Source organism: Passer montanus, unplaced genomic scaffold (assembly GCF_014805655.1).
Source record: "Passer montanus isolate IOZ18808 unplaced genomic scaffold, ASM1480565v1 scaffold1, whole genome shotgun sequence".
NCBI lineage: Eukaryota > Metazoa > Chordata > Aves > Passeriformes > Passeridae > Passer > Passer montanus.
This window is the reverse complement of record NW_024356504.1, coordinates 20,868,764-20,887,831: the sequence shown is the minus strand read 5'-3', so window position 1 is coordinate 20,887,831 and position 19,068 is coordinate 20,868,764. Positions and strand designations below refer to the sequence as shown.

At 37.2% G+C, this 19,068-nt stretch overlaps 1 protein-coding gene across 2 annotated transcripts in view; it reads left to right on the top strand.

The window, feature by feature from the left end:
* The window catches only part of DPP10 (dipeptidyl peptidase like 10), a 434,833-nt gene that overhangs the window by 290,530 nt on the left and 125,235 nt on the right, over nt 1–19,068 (top strand). For both annotated transcript variants that reach the window (XM_039700409.1, XM_039700398.1), the window contains exon 4: nt 18,119–18,213. In XM_039700409.1, the coding sequence (XP_039556343.1) occupies nt 18,119–18,213 (95 nt within the window). The remainder of the gene's footprint in view (nt 1–18,118; nt 18,214–19,068) is intronic.

Genomic DNA, 19,068 nt, shown 5'->3' with positions numbered 1-19,068 from the left:
TGACAGTGCCATCTGTTATGTCAAAAGGCATAGTGGTAAAACATTTCCAGCTGAAGCACACAGCTTGAGCTCTATTTTCAAAAGATGATCTAAGAGATTTTATTATTCTTTTCCCTTTCTCCAAAATGCTTAACTCTCCTAATGATCAAACTCTTAGTGTGGTTCACCCAGTTCCAAGGAGCCTCTAGCTTCTGACGCTGAGGTAATTTCTCTTTTGGGACTAAAAAGTAGGGGAATTAATTAAAACTTCTAACTGTAGATCTGTGCAATTTATTACATGCCTCTTATTTTGACCAGCTTTTTTGGACTTCTCTCTGCAACCTTTCTGCAATATCAGTTAATACTGATAGAAGTTGAAGGTGCAGGAATCTTCAGTCAGCACAACATGTCTAGGGAAAAGTCAGGTGTTTCCTCTCTCCATTTAAAAAAAAAAAAGTTAAAAATAGGTCATCATTAAAATAAAAATCAGGATTTTAATGTATTTATAGTGGCTCTACTTCTGTTATGCTGAGTGCTAAGATCACTGTATTTCAAATTTGTGGAAGAAGTGCTAATGTTATATATGCTATAAAATGTACTTTTTCCCATTAAAAGAAATATCACAGGCTGGCATGTGACTGATAGGCAATATCAGAATACAATCTGCAGAGAGTAGGACTCAATTCTCTGTATCACTGGAAGGATTCAGATATTTCAGAGTTCTGAAGCTGAATTTTAAGCTGTGAGAATTCATTTTCTCTCTTGGACTGCCACTGTTCCCGCAGGTGTTGTTGATGTGGGTGCTTAGTTAAGCTGGCTGTAGTATTTTGTTTCAAAGCCAGTTTAATCTCAAAGTCCCATGTCTTTTACTTTAATAATTACAGCCTGTGCTACTACCTCACATCAATACTGGGGTAATCTGTGCTAAGAAATACTGTGCACAGTTATAAACTAGACACCAAGTGATAATGGCTTATTAAAACCCTCCAAATGGCCTTATTTCATGGGAAGTCTGCATGGTGGTACCACATATTAAATTGGTTAGTATGATGCTTTAAAAGGCAAAATTACAGTGGAGGTATTACATGTAGCACCATATAAAGTGCTGCACCTAGAATATAATGAGGTTGAAGTCCTTGCAAGATGACAAAAAGCCAGTGTTGAAAGTCACACCAGTGGTGAAAGTCACGCCACCGATGTGCTGTTGCTTCTGCAGGAAATTCACACTTTCATTTTGTAGCCAGAGTGGCACAGAGGTGGCACCTTTATGTCATTTGGTGTGGCATTCATATTCTTTGAACAGAGAGAGAGAGAGATAATTCTCTCTGCCAGGTTTTTTCCTGGAGAAGCACAGAGAGAAGAAGAGAAAACAATTCTTATCTCTGCTTACTGCTCCTGTTGTTTTTCCACAGGTAGAATGTGTTAGGAAGGAATTTGTTTACCTGAAGGGATTTAGTAGTTGGGTTCTGGTGATGGTTGTTTAGATTAATTAACCAATCACTGTGTCCTGACTGTCAGGAGACAGTCATGAGTTTTCTTTAGTATGTAATTTAGTATAGTATAGTATCTCTTTAATATAGTATAATATAATGCAATATAATACAGTTTTAATAAAGCAGTTGTTCAGCATTCTGGATCAATGGAGTCAGATGCCAATCATTCCCTGTGTTGGGAAATTGAAAAGCCCTGCTTTTGATAATTTGGCACTTCATTTCTGTCAGAGTGGCTGCTCCATGCTTGGAGGGACAGCTCTGCTCCCTGTTTAGCCATGCTCCAGGCAGAGCTGCTGTCCCTGTGCAGCCAGCCCCTGCAGTGTGCTCATGATGAAGTCCTTGGTTTTGCATTCAGCCTCTGACACCTCCGTCCCCACCAGGGGCTTGCTGAGCTCTGTTCCAGAGTCACTCCTGAGGAATGTCCAGGGCAGCCACTCAGAGATCTTCTCCATCTATTGAAAAATAGCAGGATGAGGAAGAGAGGTTTATCAGCTCATTTTGTCTGCTGTAGATTTCAAGCAACTGGGAAATGTTTGTAAGTATGAGTTTGCATTTGAAATCCAGTGAACTGACTTTTTACTTCAGTGCCTTTTATTTGCTGTGAATTTCCTGTAACACTCAAACATTACCTGCACAGGTCCTTCATGAATAGCAATAACTGTTAATGTTGACTGAATGCAAAATCTAACTGTTAGATTTTATGGGAATATTTTGGGTTTGTGTGTCTCGCTGTGTTACAGGAATCACCAGGTGGTGAGCTCTTATATCGTCCGTAATGAGAATAGTCTTTCTTAGTTTTAGTCATTTCCTCTGAGGGGGAAAGATTAATTTAAGAATTCACTGGTGAACAACCTGAAAGAATTTTGGCATGTCTGTATAAGCGAGTAAATACAAATTTTTAAGATTTTTTTGATCTACATCATAAATATTCATTCTGGTTCTGCCACAAGCAATGCCAATTATCTTCTGCAGCATTGTCCCCACATCTTTTCTATCTTCATATCAGTTAAGAGAATTTATCTATTGCTTCTTATAGAAAATGCTTCCCACCAAGATGAAGAACATTTAGAAATGCATTTTGTGCACTGAGTGTCCTTCTCTTCTTCTTTCTCATGGCTGTATAATATGACTAATAACATCTACTGATTCTTTGTTTGAATGTGGAATATCAAAAAACAGGATTTTGGTTTTAGTTGTTTGTTTTGGGTTTTTGGTTGTTGATTTTGGTTGGGGTTTTTGTGTGTGTTTTTGGTTTGTTGTTTTGTTTGGTTGGGTTTTTTTTCCCCCATTTGATTGTAGTTAATTTTCTTCTAGCTTTAAGTTTTAGAGAGAAATTAAAAACTTAAATTCTTCCTTTATTCTTATATCTACCAAACTCTGATTACAATTTTTATTTATGAGTTCTTGTGGTTTTTTTTAATGAGTTCAGACAATCTTCTCTGAAGAAAAATTGAATCTACAGATACCTTTGTAGTATTAAGGAGGTACTGGGGTGTACTTATGTACATCTTTATTGCTGTTAAACATGTTCTTTTAAGTTATGCTCTGTTTGGCATATTTATGTCTTGTTGCTGCATTTAGAAGAATTTTTGGCTTTTTGATAGTTTAGTTTTCCAATATTATGTGCAAGAGGTCAGCTTTGGTGACTTTAATAGTTGCTTTACTCTTCAGTATCATTGTTTCTGGTCTCTGACTATGATTTGCTCTAGACCTGCCATTAGGCAAACCAGCCCCATAAGTGTTACCTATTTATCTTCCAGCATTCAGTTCAGCTGGAGAAAAGTGGATGTAAATAGAATTAAGCCCGTTGAAAAACACTCCAAAAGAATAAAAAAAAAAAGAAAAGGAAAAGGAGTAATCCAAGGGTTTGACTAATAAATAATAAATGCTTTATCTTTCTGGTTGATGCATCCTATGACTATTGGAAAGGGCATCTCTTACTGCAGAAATGCAGAAGAAAAACTAGAAATTTATGTTTCTATGCACTCTTCTAGACTTGACAACAATTTCTCCCATGAAATATAAAGCAGAATCCCTTTTCTAGTGCCCCTTGCCTGGGCAAGAATGACTCCCACAGCTGAAGCGTTTTGCATGCATCATTTCAATCTTTGATACAGTATTTCACCAAAGCAAGGATGCAGGGGCATAAATAAACCTCTCATAATAACTGAACTAGAAATACTGTCCATTTTATTTGCTGTCCACATGGAAAATATGGCAGTTTGGAATTCTCCTGGCCACCACAATTTTTGCTACCCTCTAATGAAGGCATCAGAGTGCACCTCCATCACTGCCAGTGGCACCGTGAGCAATTTCAGAATCAAGTATTATAAACTGGTTCTGTGCTGAAGCTGCTCAAAATCTTTTTGAACTCAAAGGATACAAAGCCAGGCAGGATGCTTTTACAGCTGAAGTTGCTCTGGGAGACAGGCAAAACACTCTGGATGTGATACAGTGTAAGTGATGTTGAAAGCAGTGCCCTTGTCACTGTTGGGGTTTGCTCTCGGGGTTTTGCTTCTATGACTTAGCAGTCAGAAGTTGCCTCAATGTATTAGGCTTTAAAATATTTTAACATTTTCTCAAAACTGACTTACTATTCAAATGTTTCATTTGACATTTATGAGAAGCATTCATTAAAGTCTAATTATGAAAGAAAAACCTATTTAATAAAGGGGGGAAAATCACTAGTTTTGGACTTGCGGATGCATGTTGTCAATTATATTGATTATTTATATATTAAATCTTATATCCAATATCTTTGGCCAGCATCTCTGGTGCACAAGTAAATCTAAATGAATTAATGATCTAGATGAAGTGATTGGTGCTGTGCCTGGGGAGCCGGATCAGATCTGGTCTGAGACATGAGCCCTTCCCAGGCACAGGGCTCTCATCCTTCTCTCTCTGTGCATCTGCTCAGCCTCACGTCTCAGCTGCTGCTTGGACTCACATTGCTGGACATCACCCTGTCCTCTTCTTATTTTGGCATGAAACTCAGGACTTTAATAGGCACTGCATTTCTTGATTGCTACTTAGAAGAGTTTACTTCACATTTTTGCTATGTGAACTGTATTTTTTTTTTTAAATAAGCTGTGTGTGAAATTCTGGAATTGATTCTATTATGTCGGTGTGGGATGAATAATCACATTATATGACATGATTGATTTTAATTGGACATATTGAATAATTCAGTGTGCACTTATCAGACAGGTAGCAGAACTGACAACAGGATGAGTATGCTCTTAAAAAGGGTGAATATTATATTACACAAGGTTATAAGAAATCCTGATGTGGGCTACACAATGTAGCTAATATTTACAATTTGTTAAATATTTGTAGGACTTTTTAATTGCATTTATAATTGGTGCATGAACATTTTCTGATGAAATATGTAAAAAATAAATGTCATATAGAGTTAGATGCCACATCACTTTAGCATTTAACTAGGTTAGGGTGTGCTGGCATTGTTTATCCCCCCTCAAGTGTCTGTTTTATAAGTGAAAAATGAATGCAATAGAACCTCAGATGCTGATTGGAAGTAGTACCTAGAAACCCAGAAATTGGAAAAATAATTCTGTGATGAAAGATTTCCAAGATTTTTTAGCCTTAAAAAAAGACAAAAATCAGGTTAGAAAAAATAAGGATGCGGATTGTTTATCACATTAAGCTTTATTTCCATTGCCTTTTGGTGTCTCAGAAGAAGAGTGTTTAACTGGCTATAAGACTGCAGAAGCATGAGTGACGGCTTTTTGTCTTTTCATAGATGAAAATAAAATTATGTGTCATAGGTACTCCTGTAGATATTGCTTATTTACTAAAAATTAATATATTTTTTGCTCTATATGTTGTATACTCCCAATATTTCTCCTAGAGGGAAGGAGAACAGTGATTAAGTCCTGAAGGAAGTGCCAGGTCCAAGCTGTGCCAAACTTTGTCAGCAATGAGTTTCATATATTTTGAAAGTTACATTTTTCTGCCAGCTGCTTTCCTTGCTATATAGAATAAGTAATCTGCTCCTGCCAGTGCCAAGAGTTACTCTATTTTTCTTTTTTTTCTTTTTTTTTCTTTTTTTTTTTTTTAAGTGATAATTAAAACACTTCCCTCTCTTCTCATGTCCCAAAACCAAACTTGCCAAGCATGCCCTCATCACTGAGCACAGACTCATTGTGCTGTTTCACTCCAGGGGGCTTGGAAGCTTTTCTTCCTGTGCCCTGCTGCTGAGTAAGGAATGTGAAAAGTCTTTCTTGGAGTCATTGGTATCAGGCCAGGAGTTCTTGGCATCTGCTTGAAAGAAAGACATCTATCCTTAAATGTAGTAGCTATTTTTTTCCTAGGAAGTAATTTCCTTCCTGGGAAACTCCAGTTGTGGGTTCTTTTCTTGGAGAAAAAAGGTGGAATACCTCTGTTTCCTGTTCAGGGCTGTGTGTTGAAAGCTGATAAAATGCTGCTCTTTTTTTTGTCTAAGATGAAAGTAAGTGTTACAGAAACAGTAATGCTGTCACTTCCTGTTGAGTTTCATGTTCAGAGAAGATGCCACAGCAGAAAAAGGAATGTTTCTGCTCTGTGCAGATTGGATATGTGTGATTTTATATGGAGTATAGAAGTTTAAATGCACATCTTAATTTAATTATGTAACAGAAATTGAGTAGTTGGTCTTTGGATACATCACTGTATCACACAACCTTGTTTTTACCCTAACAGTGAATTGTTTCAGTGGCATAAACTGGATTCAGACAGTTGAAGTGGGCATTCTACAGAACAGAGCAGAATAAGCTCCAATTTCTGCCATCTCCTTAGTGTGCTTCACGTTACACTGTAAAATTAAATGGGTTTCTTTTATTGCTAATTCCCCCAGGCATTAATATAGTGAAAGGTCTTTAAGTAAGGTGTTAATTGCATGCTAGTAGGATTTGTTTTCTCAGTTTGTCTGCTCATAGTATCAAGAGCTATGGTGGATTCTGCACTAAAGTGTTTAAAACAAGCTTGCATGGTCTTTATAAAGGAAAACCCAACAGGAAATTACAGGCCTGGTGCCAGAATTGCAGGTCAAATTCTTGTAATCTTGGCTCCAAAATAATTCAGGATAGAAGTACATAATGAGCTCTTTTGGCCCTGAAATCTCTAAATGTACTGCATAAAATGAGTGCAATCTATTCTGCTTCCATCAGTTCTGACATTCCAGCCTCTGTGTACTTGGAATATGTAATTTGGAAGACAATAGCAAATTCATATACTTCATATGAGTATGTTGAACTACTAAGTGGCTTCCTTGTAATGACTTAAATTTCAACCTGTAAGCTAGGATAAGTTTGTCCTTAGAACTACTAAAAGTGATCTGCAATTGGGAAATCTGCGAGCATTTCTGTCTGTGTTTAAATTAGGTGCATGAAGGGTTTGTGGGTTTTAATTGCATGAAAAATGAAAATAACAAAATCTGTTTGACAATTTCACCATCAGGAAAATATTTGCTAAAGATGACAAAAATGAGTAAGTGTAAACAGATTTAAAATCCTTCATTTAGAAAGATGTTTAATATTCTTCCAAAACAAAATTTTTAGGTGTGAAAAGATGGATGTTCTGCCAAAAGCAAAGTTGCACCAAAACAAATTTTGTTCCTGCTAATGTATTTGGATCAGCCCTTCTTGCTTGCCTTTATATCCTTGGTAATAGAGTAGAGGAAAAAATGCAAGAATCTTCCTATTGAGGCTTTCCGCACAATGTAATGGTGCTTAATCTAGATCCAGTTAATAATTGCTAATTATGAGCACCAGCTATATATTTTTCAGCTCTGGCCCTCTATTTTATTCAATCCTTCCAGTTACTTTCCTCCTTTTTTATGGTATAAAAATAAAAGAAATTCAGATGGTGTGTTAAACTTTGAACAGAATATTTTCTGTATGTCTAAAGCAGTTATTGAGCAAGTGTGGACTTATTAATGAAGTTAGTGTTTCACTGAAAAAATTACACTTCTGCTTACGGAAAACTAGAAATCAATAAAATGAAAAATAATGTTAATCTGAAAGGAGAGCCTCATTCAAAAGAAAATAAAAGCTGAATTGCTTGAATTCTCTGATCAGAAGCAGGTAAGAGGTGTAATTCTATGGGATAATTATTAGGATAAATTTGGAAACGTAATTTAAATATTTATTCTTTGAAACTCATGTATGACTAAAGCATGGAGAATAGGTCTACTGTTTCACTTGCACATCACACCTGGAGGAGGCCTGTGCTCCTCCATTTGTTGGGAATGCTGTCTAATTGCCACTAAATATTCATGCTGGTACAGAACAGTTGCTGGCTTGCCAAGAATTCCATTGTTCAACCTCTCCTTGATTTTCTTCTTCTTGTAATATTCCCATTCAGCTACATTTTATTTTAAATTAATTGTAGAGATAAGCTGCACAAAATGTCCCTTACCAATGTGTCACCTTTGTAATTTTGAAAGAAGCAAAGTGAACCACATGATGATAATGTTAAGATAGAGACTTAATTGCTTGTGTCTCTTTCCTTTTGGAACTGAGACTTCATCTTTGAGCCAAATAAAATCTGTTGGCGAGTGCTCCAAAATGCAATCAGAAACCCTTCCAGGCCACTATGACAAGCTTAATGCTGATGTGTTTTGATCAGAACGCTTGTTTGTGTGTTTGAGCTTACACCTGAGTTTTCTGTTTGGATCCTGAGGATAGGACACTTTCCTGGGTCGTTTGCTCTCCAGAGCTGCTCCCTGCTCTTCCAGAGCTTGCCCAGAGTGTGCCAGGCAGGGCAGGACCTGTTGGGTGCAGCCAGGCACTGTCCTGGTGATCCTGCAGTCCCTGGCACCGCCTGTCCAAGTCCCCACTCTCCAGCAGAGCAGTGGAATTACATGTACAGATGTAATGGCATCCAAAATGAATGAAAGCCAAAGGAAATTCTGCCAGTGTTTTCAAATGCTGGTGCCAAATCTGTGTTTCCATATCTATGCTGATTAGATACCTACACACTCACCATTTAATTTTCCAATTACCTGGCATGGTTATTTCCCAAGAATTTTAGTAGTATGGTAGGTAATGAACACATGTGAGAACAACACCTAAATTGCTTTCATTTTATGAGCTGAATTTAGATACACAGAATTTAATATTTCTGGGCAAAAATTCTTAATGGCACATGTGACTCTTGAATCTCTATTTTCTATTCAAAGTACAGATGACTGATCAGTAGAAATAATTTAATATAGACAAGTATTTAAGGTTCCTAAAAAGATATAAATAAAATTGCAAAACAGTGCCATTGGTGTGATTTATATATTACTGGGTGCATGATAATTGTTCCATACTAATGATCTTCATTTAATCAACATCTTCTTCTCATAAATCAGAATAAAATTTGGAAGAAGCACGTTAAACAATAGTGAGCAGAAAGTTACATGCCCTTGTTTACTTTTATAATAAAATTCTTTATTTGTCCTTCGGTAGTAAAAAATAAAAAAAATATTCAGCATTGTCAGTGTACACCTGGAAATCCTGCTCCAGGACCCTGTTTGCCGTGGATGTGCTTTGCTGGGTGTGCCAGCCTCCCAGGAGATGGAGTAGAGCTTGTTAAGGACAGCCCTAGGGCCACGTGGGTATCAGAGCTGTGGTGTTTCCACTGTCTGAGCGTGGTGCTGGGCACTGAGCCACCAGCTCTGCCTGACTCAGCCTGCTGAGAAACCCTCATGGGGGCTAAAGGGAGTGAGAAAACTGCAGCCCTACAGCTGCTCTAGAGACTGGCCTTTTACTGGGATATATGCATAGCCACTGAATTTTAATTTTCTCACTTGTTGGGCTTTTCTAGGAAATGCCAGTGGCATCTGGAGCACTGCAGAAGTAGGGACGACAACGAGCCCTCAGGAGTGATTGTTTGGAAGGCTTAGGGAGTTCACATTCCTATTGCAAGCTGAAATACTGTTATATTTGAGATTTGCAATTATGTAGGAGTAGAGAAGCATATAAATCTCCCTTCATTGAGATCACTGTCCTCTCCAGAGTGTAGCCTTGCCAGTTCAGCAGTCTGTGTGAAATCCGGCCCGGGCCACGCTGCCGGCTCCAGAGCGGAGCTGTCCCTGTTCCATCTGCCTTGGCTCAGCAGAAAGGTCAGGTCCCAAGGCTGCCAGAGAAGTGCTGCTCTACTATGGCACTTTATTATCCCTCTGGGGAAGAGGCTGGAATGGGATGTGTGACCAAAATGGAGAATTTGTTCGCTAATTTTCTCAGTAGTCCAGGGACATGTTCGCTATTTGGACAACAGCTGTCTGAGCCCATTGCCAAGCTGGCTCAGTAATGGCCCTTAGTGCAATGCAGGAGAGAAAAAATGTTCCCAAGCAGTTGGGAAAACGGAGGAGTTTTGTCTGAATTTTGGAGCTGGCAAAATACCAATGTTTGATGTTTCACCATCACTGTATAATGTGGGCTGTGAAAACCAAAGTGTTGTTAGAAATTTCACCACTCATCGTCTTTAAATTTTTTTTAGCATTTTGTCTAATTTGAATGTTCTCTCTCTGTTTCTGTTTCTTTTTTGAACATAGAGAGTGGCTAAAGAAAAGTGTAGATACCCAAAGTTGTGTGCTATTGAAGCACATGTGTGACGTGGTCTGGAAGGAAGGCTCTGCCATGAATGCAACCACTTCCCCTCCCTTTATTTTGGTGCTGATTTACTGTTAATTGCATGTCAAACAAATTGGAATGGACTAATAGACTGAAGTCTATTATCCTAGCTTTCAACACAATGAAATCATGTTTAGTGCTTTGCTCTAAGGGGCGGAATGAATATCCCTGACATTTTCCTCCAAGTAATGACAGAGATACAGATGGAGATTTCTGCATTATGAATAGTGGGATGGGGAAGGCGTGGGGAGGAATGGTAGAAACAGTCACATTTTGTGCTTTAGTCCATCAACTTTGGTTCCATTGCTCTTTGGGTTAGATAATTGCATCCCATTTATCCTGACACACTCCCATTTATGCTGCATTTTCTTTCTTTTTTTCTTTCTTTTTCCCTTTTTTTCTTTTTTTAATTTTTTTTGTAGTGCTTTGACCAGTTGTGTTCTAAAATGAGAGAGACTTTTAATTCTTCTTCTAGGAGAATAATTGTGGCACAACTCTTATTTTCTTTCAACGTTTTTGTTAACTGATAGACAACTCCTTAAACAATGTCAACATCTTGCTTTCAGATTGTGATTTTGGAAAGCTGAAGCTCAGATGTAGCTGTGATATTCTGAGCGTGCTCTTGAAACAGAAAATGAGACAGACCCTGCTGGGGCAGCCTTGATTTGAGAAGTTTTGAGTGAGCAGATCCATGTAAAGGTGCTGTGCTCACTGCCAAGCAGAGTGCCAGGGCAGCAGAAGAGAAATGTATGACAATTTGTTCATCCAGGAAGACTGGAGAAGAAATATCTTCCACAAGCTGTTGCTGCTCTGTGCCAGGGATAGCAGGACCAAAGCCCTCAAACAGTTACAACTTAAGCTGTGAGTGATTTGATAAACTTCTCGGAAAAACTTGGAAATTTCTAAATTAGAACAGCTTTCCATTACCATGGCAGTACATTGCAGAGGAATATATGGTTTAGTTTTGCTGTGAAAACTGAGCTGAAAGCACACCTGGATTGCAGGACATGTCTGGCTCCAGCTTTATTCAGCTGCATTCTCTGTGGTCACCTGCATTTCAATTTATCTGCCTCTGTCTTTGTTGCCTTTGTGAAGTAATTCCCTTGTGTATCCATCTTTCCAACATGTCTAGAAGTGACTTAGGCAGCAGACAGTGATGTTCTTCCAGCTGAGCTTGTCTCAGACAAGCTCAGACCTGTGGCTGCTGGTCACTGTCCTCTTCTTGCCTCCCACAGCTCTGCAGTGAATTTTTCCTTATCTTTCAAACTCCAGAGACTTGGCTCGACTGCTCAGCTGCACTATATACTTCACTGTTGTTTTTCTTTTCTTCCTTTTTTTCCCTGTAAATCAATCTCCCAGTGGATTTGTTAATATTCAGGAGCTGTCTGGTCCCTCTGTTCTGTCTGAAGTGGGCATGGGGACAGTGTGATACTGAGGCGTGATCCTGTGCAGCTGCATGACAGGGAAGAAATGGATTTCATAAATGAGTATTGGCTGTTGAGCAGAATTGAAGATTTTCATACATCAATATGCTAAAGTAACTGGGACCACTGAAAATTGGCATGAATTGAGCTTGACTTGCTTTGCAAACCAATGACCAGATTAGGAAAAGAGGAAGATACATTGAGTATGGATTGAAATTTGAATTTTCTAGGTCAGTCCATGCCTAGACACTTCATTCTGAAGTTCAAGAAGGTAGGAAGGGCAGAGATAATTCATTTTTGCCTGGCAGGGTGCTGCTCTCACTGTGCCACCTCCATTCCTGTAGCTGCTGTACCGTAAGATCTTTGTCTGGTTTTTGGCTTATTTGCATTGGACATAGATGGGAAAAGGAAGTAGGAATCAGAAAGAACAGGAATTGCCTCTGTGCACAACTTTGCAAGCCATTTTGAATAGGAAATCTTCTAAATCTTCTAAATCTTCTGTATACTAAAGGATTGTCTGGAGGAGTACATTCCAAGAGTACATTGCATTATAAAACTAGTCCAGAATTATTTTTGTCTTGAGAGCATTACTAACAGCCTGACCTTTTAGAAGAGCAGTGGAAATCTTGCTCAGCTGACACGTGACTTTAGTAACATATTGCAATTTCGTCTGTATCTCTAATATCTTTGTAAATGACTATTTAATTAGTAAACACTTCATTAGACAAAGAATTGTCTAGCACCCCCTGTTTATTAAATCAGAAAGCATTCTCTATTTTAATTAGCATGACATTTTCTGTAATCAATTTGATGAAATGCCATCTGCAGTTCTAATAATGCTGTGTACAGCAAAGGCTGATTGACATGTGTGTTGTCTGCAAGGTATCAACCTTCTTGCATGTTTACATTTGAAAAAAACATAAAAACATAAAATATAAGGAAGAGGAGGACTCTGACTTGCTAATGCTGCTGTTTGTGCTGCAAAGCAGAATTTTAGCTAAACAAACCAAAACTTAGTAAATATTTTCAGTGGGAAAACAACATTAGCAATCTTCAGGTTAACACTGTCAGCAATTTCAGAAGATTACCCTGAGGCCTCCTTATTCTAGATATTATGGAACAGATTTTCAGCATTGTCTGAATTATTTCCTTCTCTTCCCTTCACTTTTTAGAAGCTACTTGCTCTCTCAAGACTGTTTGATAAATTGCCTTAATACCCAATGGTTTCTATGCACAAAACTGCCCGAGTGCTGATCTCCTTTGGACCATTAGCTTAGGATGATTTACGGTGCTCTGTGCAAATATCCAGCAATTAGCAGTCTGTATATCTTCTTTATAAATCAGTTTTTTCATCAAACCATTCAATATCAGTATTAGTAAATTCTATATCAGTATTAGTAAATTCTAAACCACTTTTGAGCCAGGTTCTAGCAAGCTGGTCTTGGTCTGTACCCATTCAAATTGATCAATCCACACAAGTTACCATGAAATAAGCCTTATTATCAACAACTAATAAAAAACTAGGAAAATTTTTTCCAATTTTTTTTTTTTGGCAAATAAAATGTACAGTAACTGCGCTGTGACTTTAGTAGGAATCAGCTATTTTTGCATACAGAGAAATGCTGTTAATTCTGTTGCTCCTTGTCAATGCTAGCAGCTGCAGAGATTAATGTGAATAATCTCAGGGAACATGATGGCAATGTAGATTTACAGGCTAGGCAGGTTTTAGTTTTATAATAAGCTTGGGTTGCCACGATGACTATTTGAGGCTAAAGAATAATTCAATGTGTATTCATAGGTGAAAAATCTGTGTTTAAACCTGTGAGAATGGAATAGACAGGTAGACATGCAAGTCTTGCCTGGCTAAGATGAAATATCCACAAGATAGTGGAGGCTCAGATTCAGTAATCTTCTGAGTCGTGTGGCTTTAGTGAGCCTGTGATGGGTCTATATTTTCATAAATTCTTATTCATCCAGGGCAGGATTCCTGCTTTCATACTTCATCAAGGAAGCCTCCACTTGTTCCTGAGGCTGTTGGATCTTTCCAAGTACAACACAGACTCTTGGAGTTACTCCATGAGCAGAAAAATAATAAATATCATTAGAAACCTGGAGCTTTTTGTGTCACATACAGGTCTAAAGATGAAAATACCACCAATAAAACAGGAAGACTTCCAACTAATAAAAGTTGAATCAATATTCATGTGAAAGTGAATAGAACACTGGACTGAAATTCAAGAGGTATGAAAGTCTGTGGTAGTGTGTCCTTTCAACTCAGTCTGTGTCATTTAAATAGCAAGATGAATTGCTGAATTGCAGTGGCATGTGAAACTACAGTTTATCTCTTCAAATATACAAGCATCATTCAATAGTGGTAGTGTGTCCTTTCAACTCAGTCTGTGTCATTTAAATAGCAAGATGAGTTGCTGAATTGCAGTGGCATGTGAAACTAGAGTTTATACTCTTCAAATAAACAAGCATCATTCAATGTCCTGCAGTCACAAAGATAAATCATTAAAGGCCATGTAGACCCTGGCCCAAATTCTTGCACTAGAACAATTCAGGGATTGATTTGCAGTGATGGGGATTGTACTTAAGGCTGGAAGTTACTCCATTTCCCCCTAAACAATATAGAATTTTTCATTAGAATTTACAAGCGCCTGGATTGGTTTTTTGAACATACCATGTGTAACAGTGAGTGCTACAAAGAAAATCTGTAGCTTTTAGGACTTGGTATTGTGTTGTCAAGTCAATAAATGGGGGTAAATTCTATAAATGGAGGTAAAGAAATTATTGCAAAATTGATGGGGGTCAAGCTGCTTGTCAAGTAAGAAAAGTTTTACATTGATTTCTTTTCATTTTATGATAGTTTGCCTGTACTTTGACATTCTCAGGAACAATTTATATTATGCCAGGCACAGTGTAGAGCTGCATTTCCTGCCAACTCATACCCTGATCTTAAACAAAACCCTTAGCAGTGTTGAACCTAAACTAGAAACAATAGTCTTAGTGAAGGCATTTATAATAAATACTGCTTTTATTTTAAAAAATACTTGAGATTATCATGGTGCTGTATTTATGTAATAGTGCTGTCACTGAGGGCAACATTTTATATACGTCCAAACTGTGATTTAAAATGTATGGATTAATCATTTCAACAGAACGTATATTCCATGTTCTTTGCCTAGAGATAGGGCAGACGATGAAATTATTTACTTTTAAAAACATACAATAGCATAAGAATTTGGACATTTAGCCTTGTTATGATAAAATAAATTACTGTTGGTTCTGCAGCTAGTACAATTCTGTAAGAGGACGTTGCTGACTAAGGTGAATTTATTCTGCTGTGAAAATCCCAGAATTTTGTCTGAGTTTGTTTTCATGTAATATTTTTTTTTTAAATGTTGCTTTCTTTGTGAAAGCTAAATAAGTTGTAGAGAACCTGTTGAGCATCAAGTTGTCCTGCAGAGGTGTGTGTCCACTTGGCAGCCTCCTTCTCTGTCAGCCTTAGAAATAAGGTCAAAATCAAGACGGAATCAATTTTCCCAAAAATAATTGTGTATAATAACCCTGTCTACCTCTTTTTTTTTAGTGATACTGTTTTTAATCCTCCTAATGTGTTTCCCATTAATTCTGTTTAATGTAAGCTTTGGATGTCATAAAATAAATCAAGTATCTTGGATGAAAACCCAATACACAGTTTCAGCAGTGTTGCCTCTATCAAATATAACATTCTCAATTTTTTTTTAACAAGATCTATGTTCTGTAAAGTGCTGTTAGGTGTTAATTATATTGCCAGCCATTATTTTTGTGGGAAGAATCCTGGATTTATAGTGCCATTATTTTCTTTGGCACTGATGTCAGGATAACTTACATTCAGACCCTTGGTTGTCTGTCTTTGTGTTTTAGTAAAACAGAATAAATTAATCAGTTATTCAATGCTCTGGAGTTTCCAAACTTTTCAGAAATTTGAGAACTATTACAGTTAGGAAATTTTCACTCAGTTGTTTTCAAGGCTGTTTTTCTGTGCATCATCCAGGGCTGGTGACTCGATAATGCATCTTTTTTACAGAGGCTTCCTCACGTTTTCCTTAGCTTCAGACAGGATGCTTTTTATTCTGGTGATGTCCTCAGATCAATAATATGGCTCCTCAGGGCTGCAATTTGTGCCCAGCTGAGAGCTTTTCACATGATACTACTGTTTGTTTCAAATGAAATGAGAATTTCTTTGAATTAAGGACTCTACTTCGCTGAATGTCTTTGTGAAGTGTCAGAGGTCCCTGACTCTTCTTGTGGTGAAGGCACCAAGATGATAAACAAAACAAATCCATCAGCTGTACTAATGGATGAGGCTAAGGACTAGGTATTGTTCTCTTTTGTAGAGTTTCTGACTCTAGGTAACAAAACTTTCCAAAAAAAGAGTATGTTTCTGGCTCTTAGTTAATATTTGAGTAATCAATGAAAAAAATCGTCATGTGGTGTGACCATCAACTATCACATTATCCAGCCTGAAAAAATATTGATTGGAATGGGACTTCCGTATTAATTAATATGATTACTTTTGAAGACTGTTACGGTCTGTGTTTACATGGGATTTTGGTATAATCTTTTACCTGCAAACCACCATGCATTTTGCAAGCATTCATTTGATTTATGCCCTTCAGGAGGTAACTACTGAATCCAAGTTCAAAGAGAAGTATAATTACTGCCCAGTAAAGCCTGGCTTTTCAAGAGGTCTGACTCATTCTTCTGTTCTGGTTGATTGATTAAATTTTCTTCCAACTTTAGAACAAAGGCTTTCATTTATGTCTCTTACAGTATTTGCCGTTCCAAATGTTGTTTCACACCTTGTGAAGGACTTGCAAGAAGAGCCTTAGGACCATGTATTTTATTTTTGCTCCCCTTAGGAATTTTAAGGGATTTTTAATTTTTTTGAGTGAATTTGTTTTGGTAGGATTAGTTAATGAGGCACAGTGCTTCAAATCCTGTTGGCAAATGACATGTAGGAGAGTACATAAATGAGAAGGAGTAAAATTCTGTACTCATTTGGATTTTAGCACAATTGTATCACCTATGGGGTCAAAATGCATGGTTCTATTCAGTGCCTCTGGGTCATTTATGCCATTTCTCACAATATGGTTCAGTCACAACTAGGGACAGCTCTTTAGCCAGACAATTCCATTTTTTTTTCTATAATACTTTGCACAGTGATCCAGTGTCATTGGAGATTTCCAGTGCTGGGGTTCCTAAAAGAATAAATACAAAATAGCCTAAAGGAAGCTGCAGAAACAACCATGTTCTGTAATTGGTAACCTGAAGCCAAATAACTGTCTATGAAGTGCTGTTGCTTTTTATTCAAAATGAATTTTTGAAATATATTCTCTTTAAAAGGAGCTGCTGTTAATTCCACACTCCACAATCTGGTTTGCCTTCCTAAACAGCAGCTCTAATAATACTGTCCTAAACTCCATCAATCCCACCCACTTCCCAGCCACGGCCCTAAAATAGCTTAGTAAGCTCTTCAAATGAGGCTTCATTAATTTTACAGAACATACCAGAGGACATTCACTAGTGCAGGATATCTTGAGTTGCTGTGGAGTCAATTAAAATAGAGCCACATTTTTTCTGAATAAGCAAAGCATTTTTTTATGATAGCATAACCTTTTTCTCCAGTCATGTTTACTTCCCACTTCATAAAATTGAGGGATTTTTGATTAATTTCTAAGACATTACTGAGGATCAGGGAAGTTCTTTTGTGTTTCCTTTAGGCTTAATGTAGAACTTTTCTTATGCTTTTTATATTGTTATAATAAAATTATTTCATTTAATTAAGTACAAATCTCTTACATGGATTTTAAATAATCTGAGAGAATCAGCACTTTATTCAATATTGTAACAAATAGTGGAAAATTTGGAATTTTTTTTTTTTAACTCAAGGCTGAAGTAGTAATTGTGTATTTCTTGGTAATTTTGCAGGTTTCCGTACAAGAAAATACAAAGTATTTTTCATAGAAATCCCAATTAATTTCAGGTTTTTTTGTTTTCTTCTTAAGGTATGCCATATTCTTTTTCTCACAAGAAATGATAAATCAAGTGAGTGGAAAAAGGAAAAAGTTGCAAACGTTCATCCCACAGTGTTTTAAATGTTTTGCAAATGGACCTACTTCGCTTTAACCCTCCTTTGCTAACATTCAGTTCTCAAGAAAATTCAGTATTCTGCAGCCCAGAATGAATCACACAGAATATGGACTGTCTTAAAATAGTCATAACTTTGTCCATCCAGTCACCAGAAATACAGACCAGTACAGAAGTTTTGTTGGAATAACTTCTAAAGAGATGTGAATATGATGTCCAACAAAATCTTTTGGTTTTTTGCAAAACTTAACTTTGCTATATGGCAAAAACATAGATATATTTAATTAGGGGAGGATTCTGTAGGGCATAACCTGGTAATTTTGAAACTCATGAGGCAAATCAACAAAACTTCTGCCTTATTTGTGTGTAGTAATAAGTATACTCTAATTAATTTAACATGCTGGTTCTCTCTACAGAGCTATTAAATTCTCAGTGTGTTTGCTAACTGCTTATTTCTTTGTCATTGCAGATACAGCAGTGGTGTATAAAACCAGGAATGGACATGTTGTTGAACTGAATGTAGAAACAAATACAACTACATTATTACTGGAAAACACAACTTTTGTAAGTAATATATATTATCTGCTTCTCTCTTGGTGGAAGTCTGCTAACATTTTCTTCTTGCTACAGGAGGGAGAGAGTACAATATCTAAATGTTAGAGGAGATATGTTCACAACATAGACTGAATTGCACCTAAATGAAAAATATAATCCATTCCTCTGTCAGTGAGTGATTTCTGAATGAATTATTTGTTGTTTTATGTGTCAATAACCAAGATGTTGGAGGATTTGCTGTTGGTTGGGCTTTGTTCAGACCATCTGAAGGATGGATTGTGCTTAACATATGTGCCTGGGGAATCTACCTGATGTCTATCAGGAAAAAAATATTTCATCAAAGTTGGGAATGCTGCTTAAATGGTGACAGTTTTTCACTGTTAGAAAAGAGGGACATTGTTCAAGATTCATAGGAACATTTTCTTTAAGGGAAGTAAATATGCAAAGATATGTTAATCTCTGGTTTAGCTGTTTCTCTGTGCTTTAATGGCAGAGTAGATGATTGAGGATTATTCCTCTTGACCAGTAAAGGGTCAAGAATGGTTTCTGACTAGCAGTAATTGCTAAGAAGTACTTTAATACTTTAGTCTGCATTTTCTTTTGCTTTGCTTGGCGCAGTTATTCTCAGGGATACCACTTACATTCCACCCTGTAATTCTCGTTTATCAGGGTTTTGCAGCATAATTGTGTGGCTTGTCAATCTCTCCTCATAAATAGTCCATGCAGACCGCTGGCTGTTATTGTTAATCCCTGTACTTTTAATTTAATAAAATCTTTTACACCTGCAGACTCAAAAGGATGATTCATTTTCATCAGCACTCTTTGGCAAAGGCTGATTTTATTCCTGGTCTGTTCCTGGCCTTT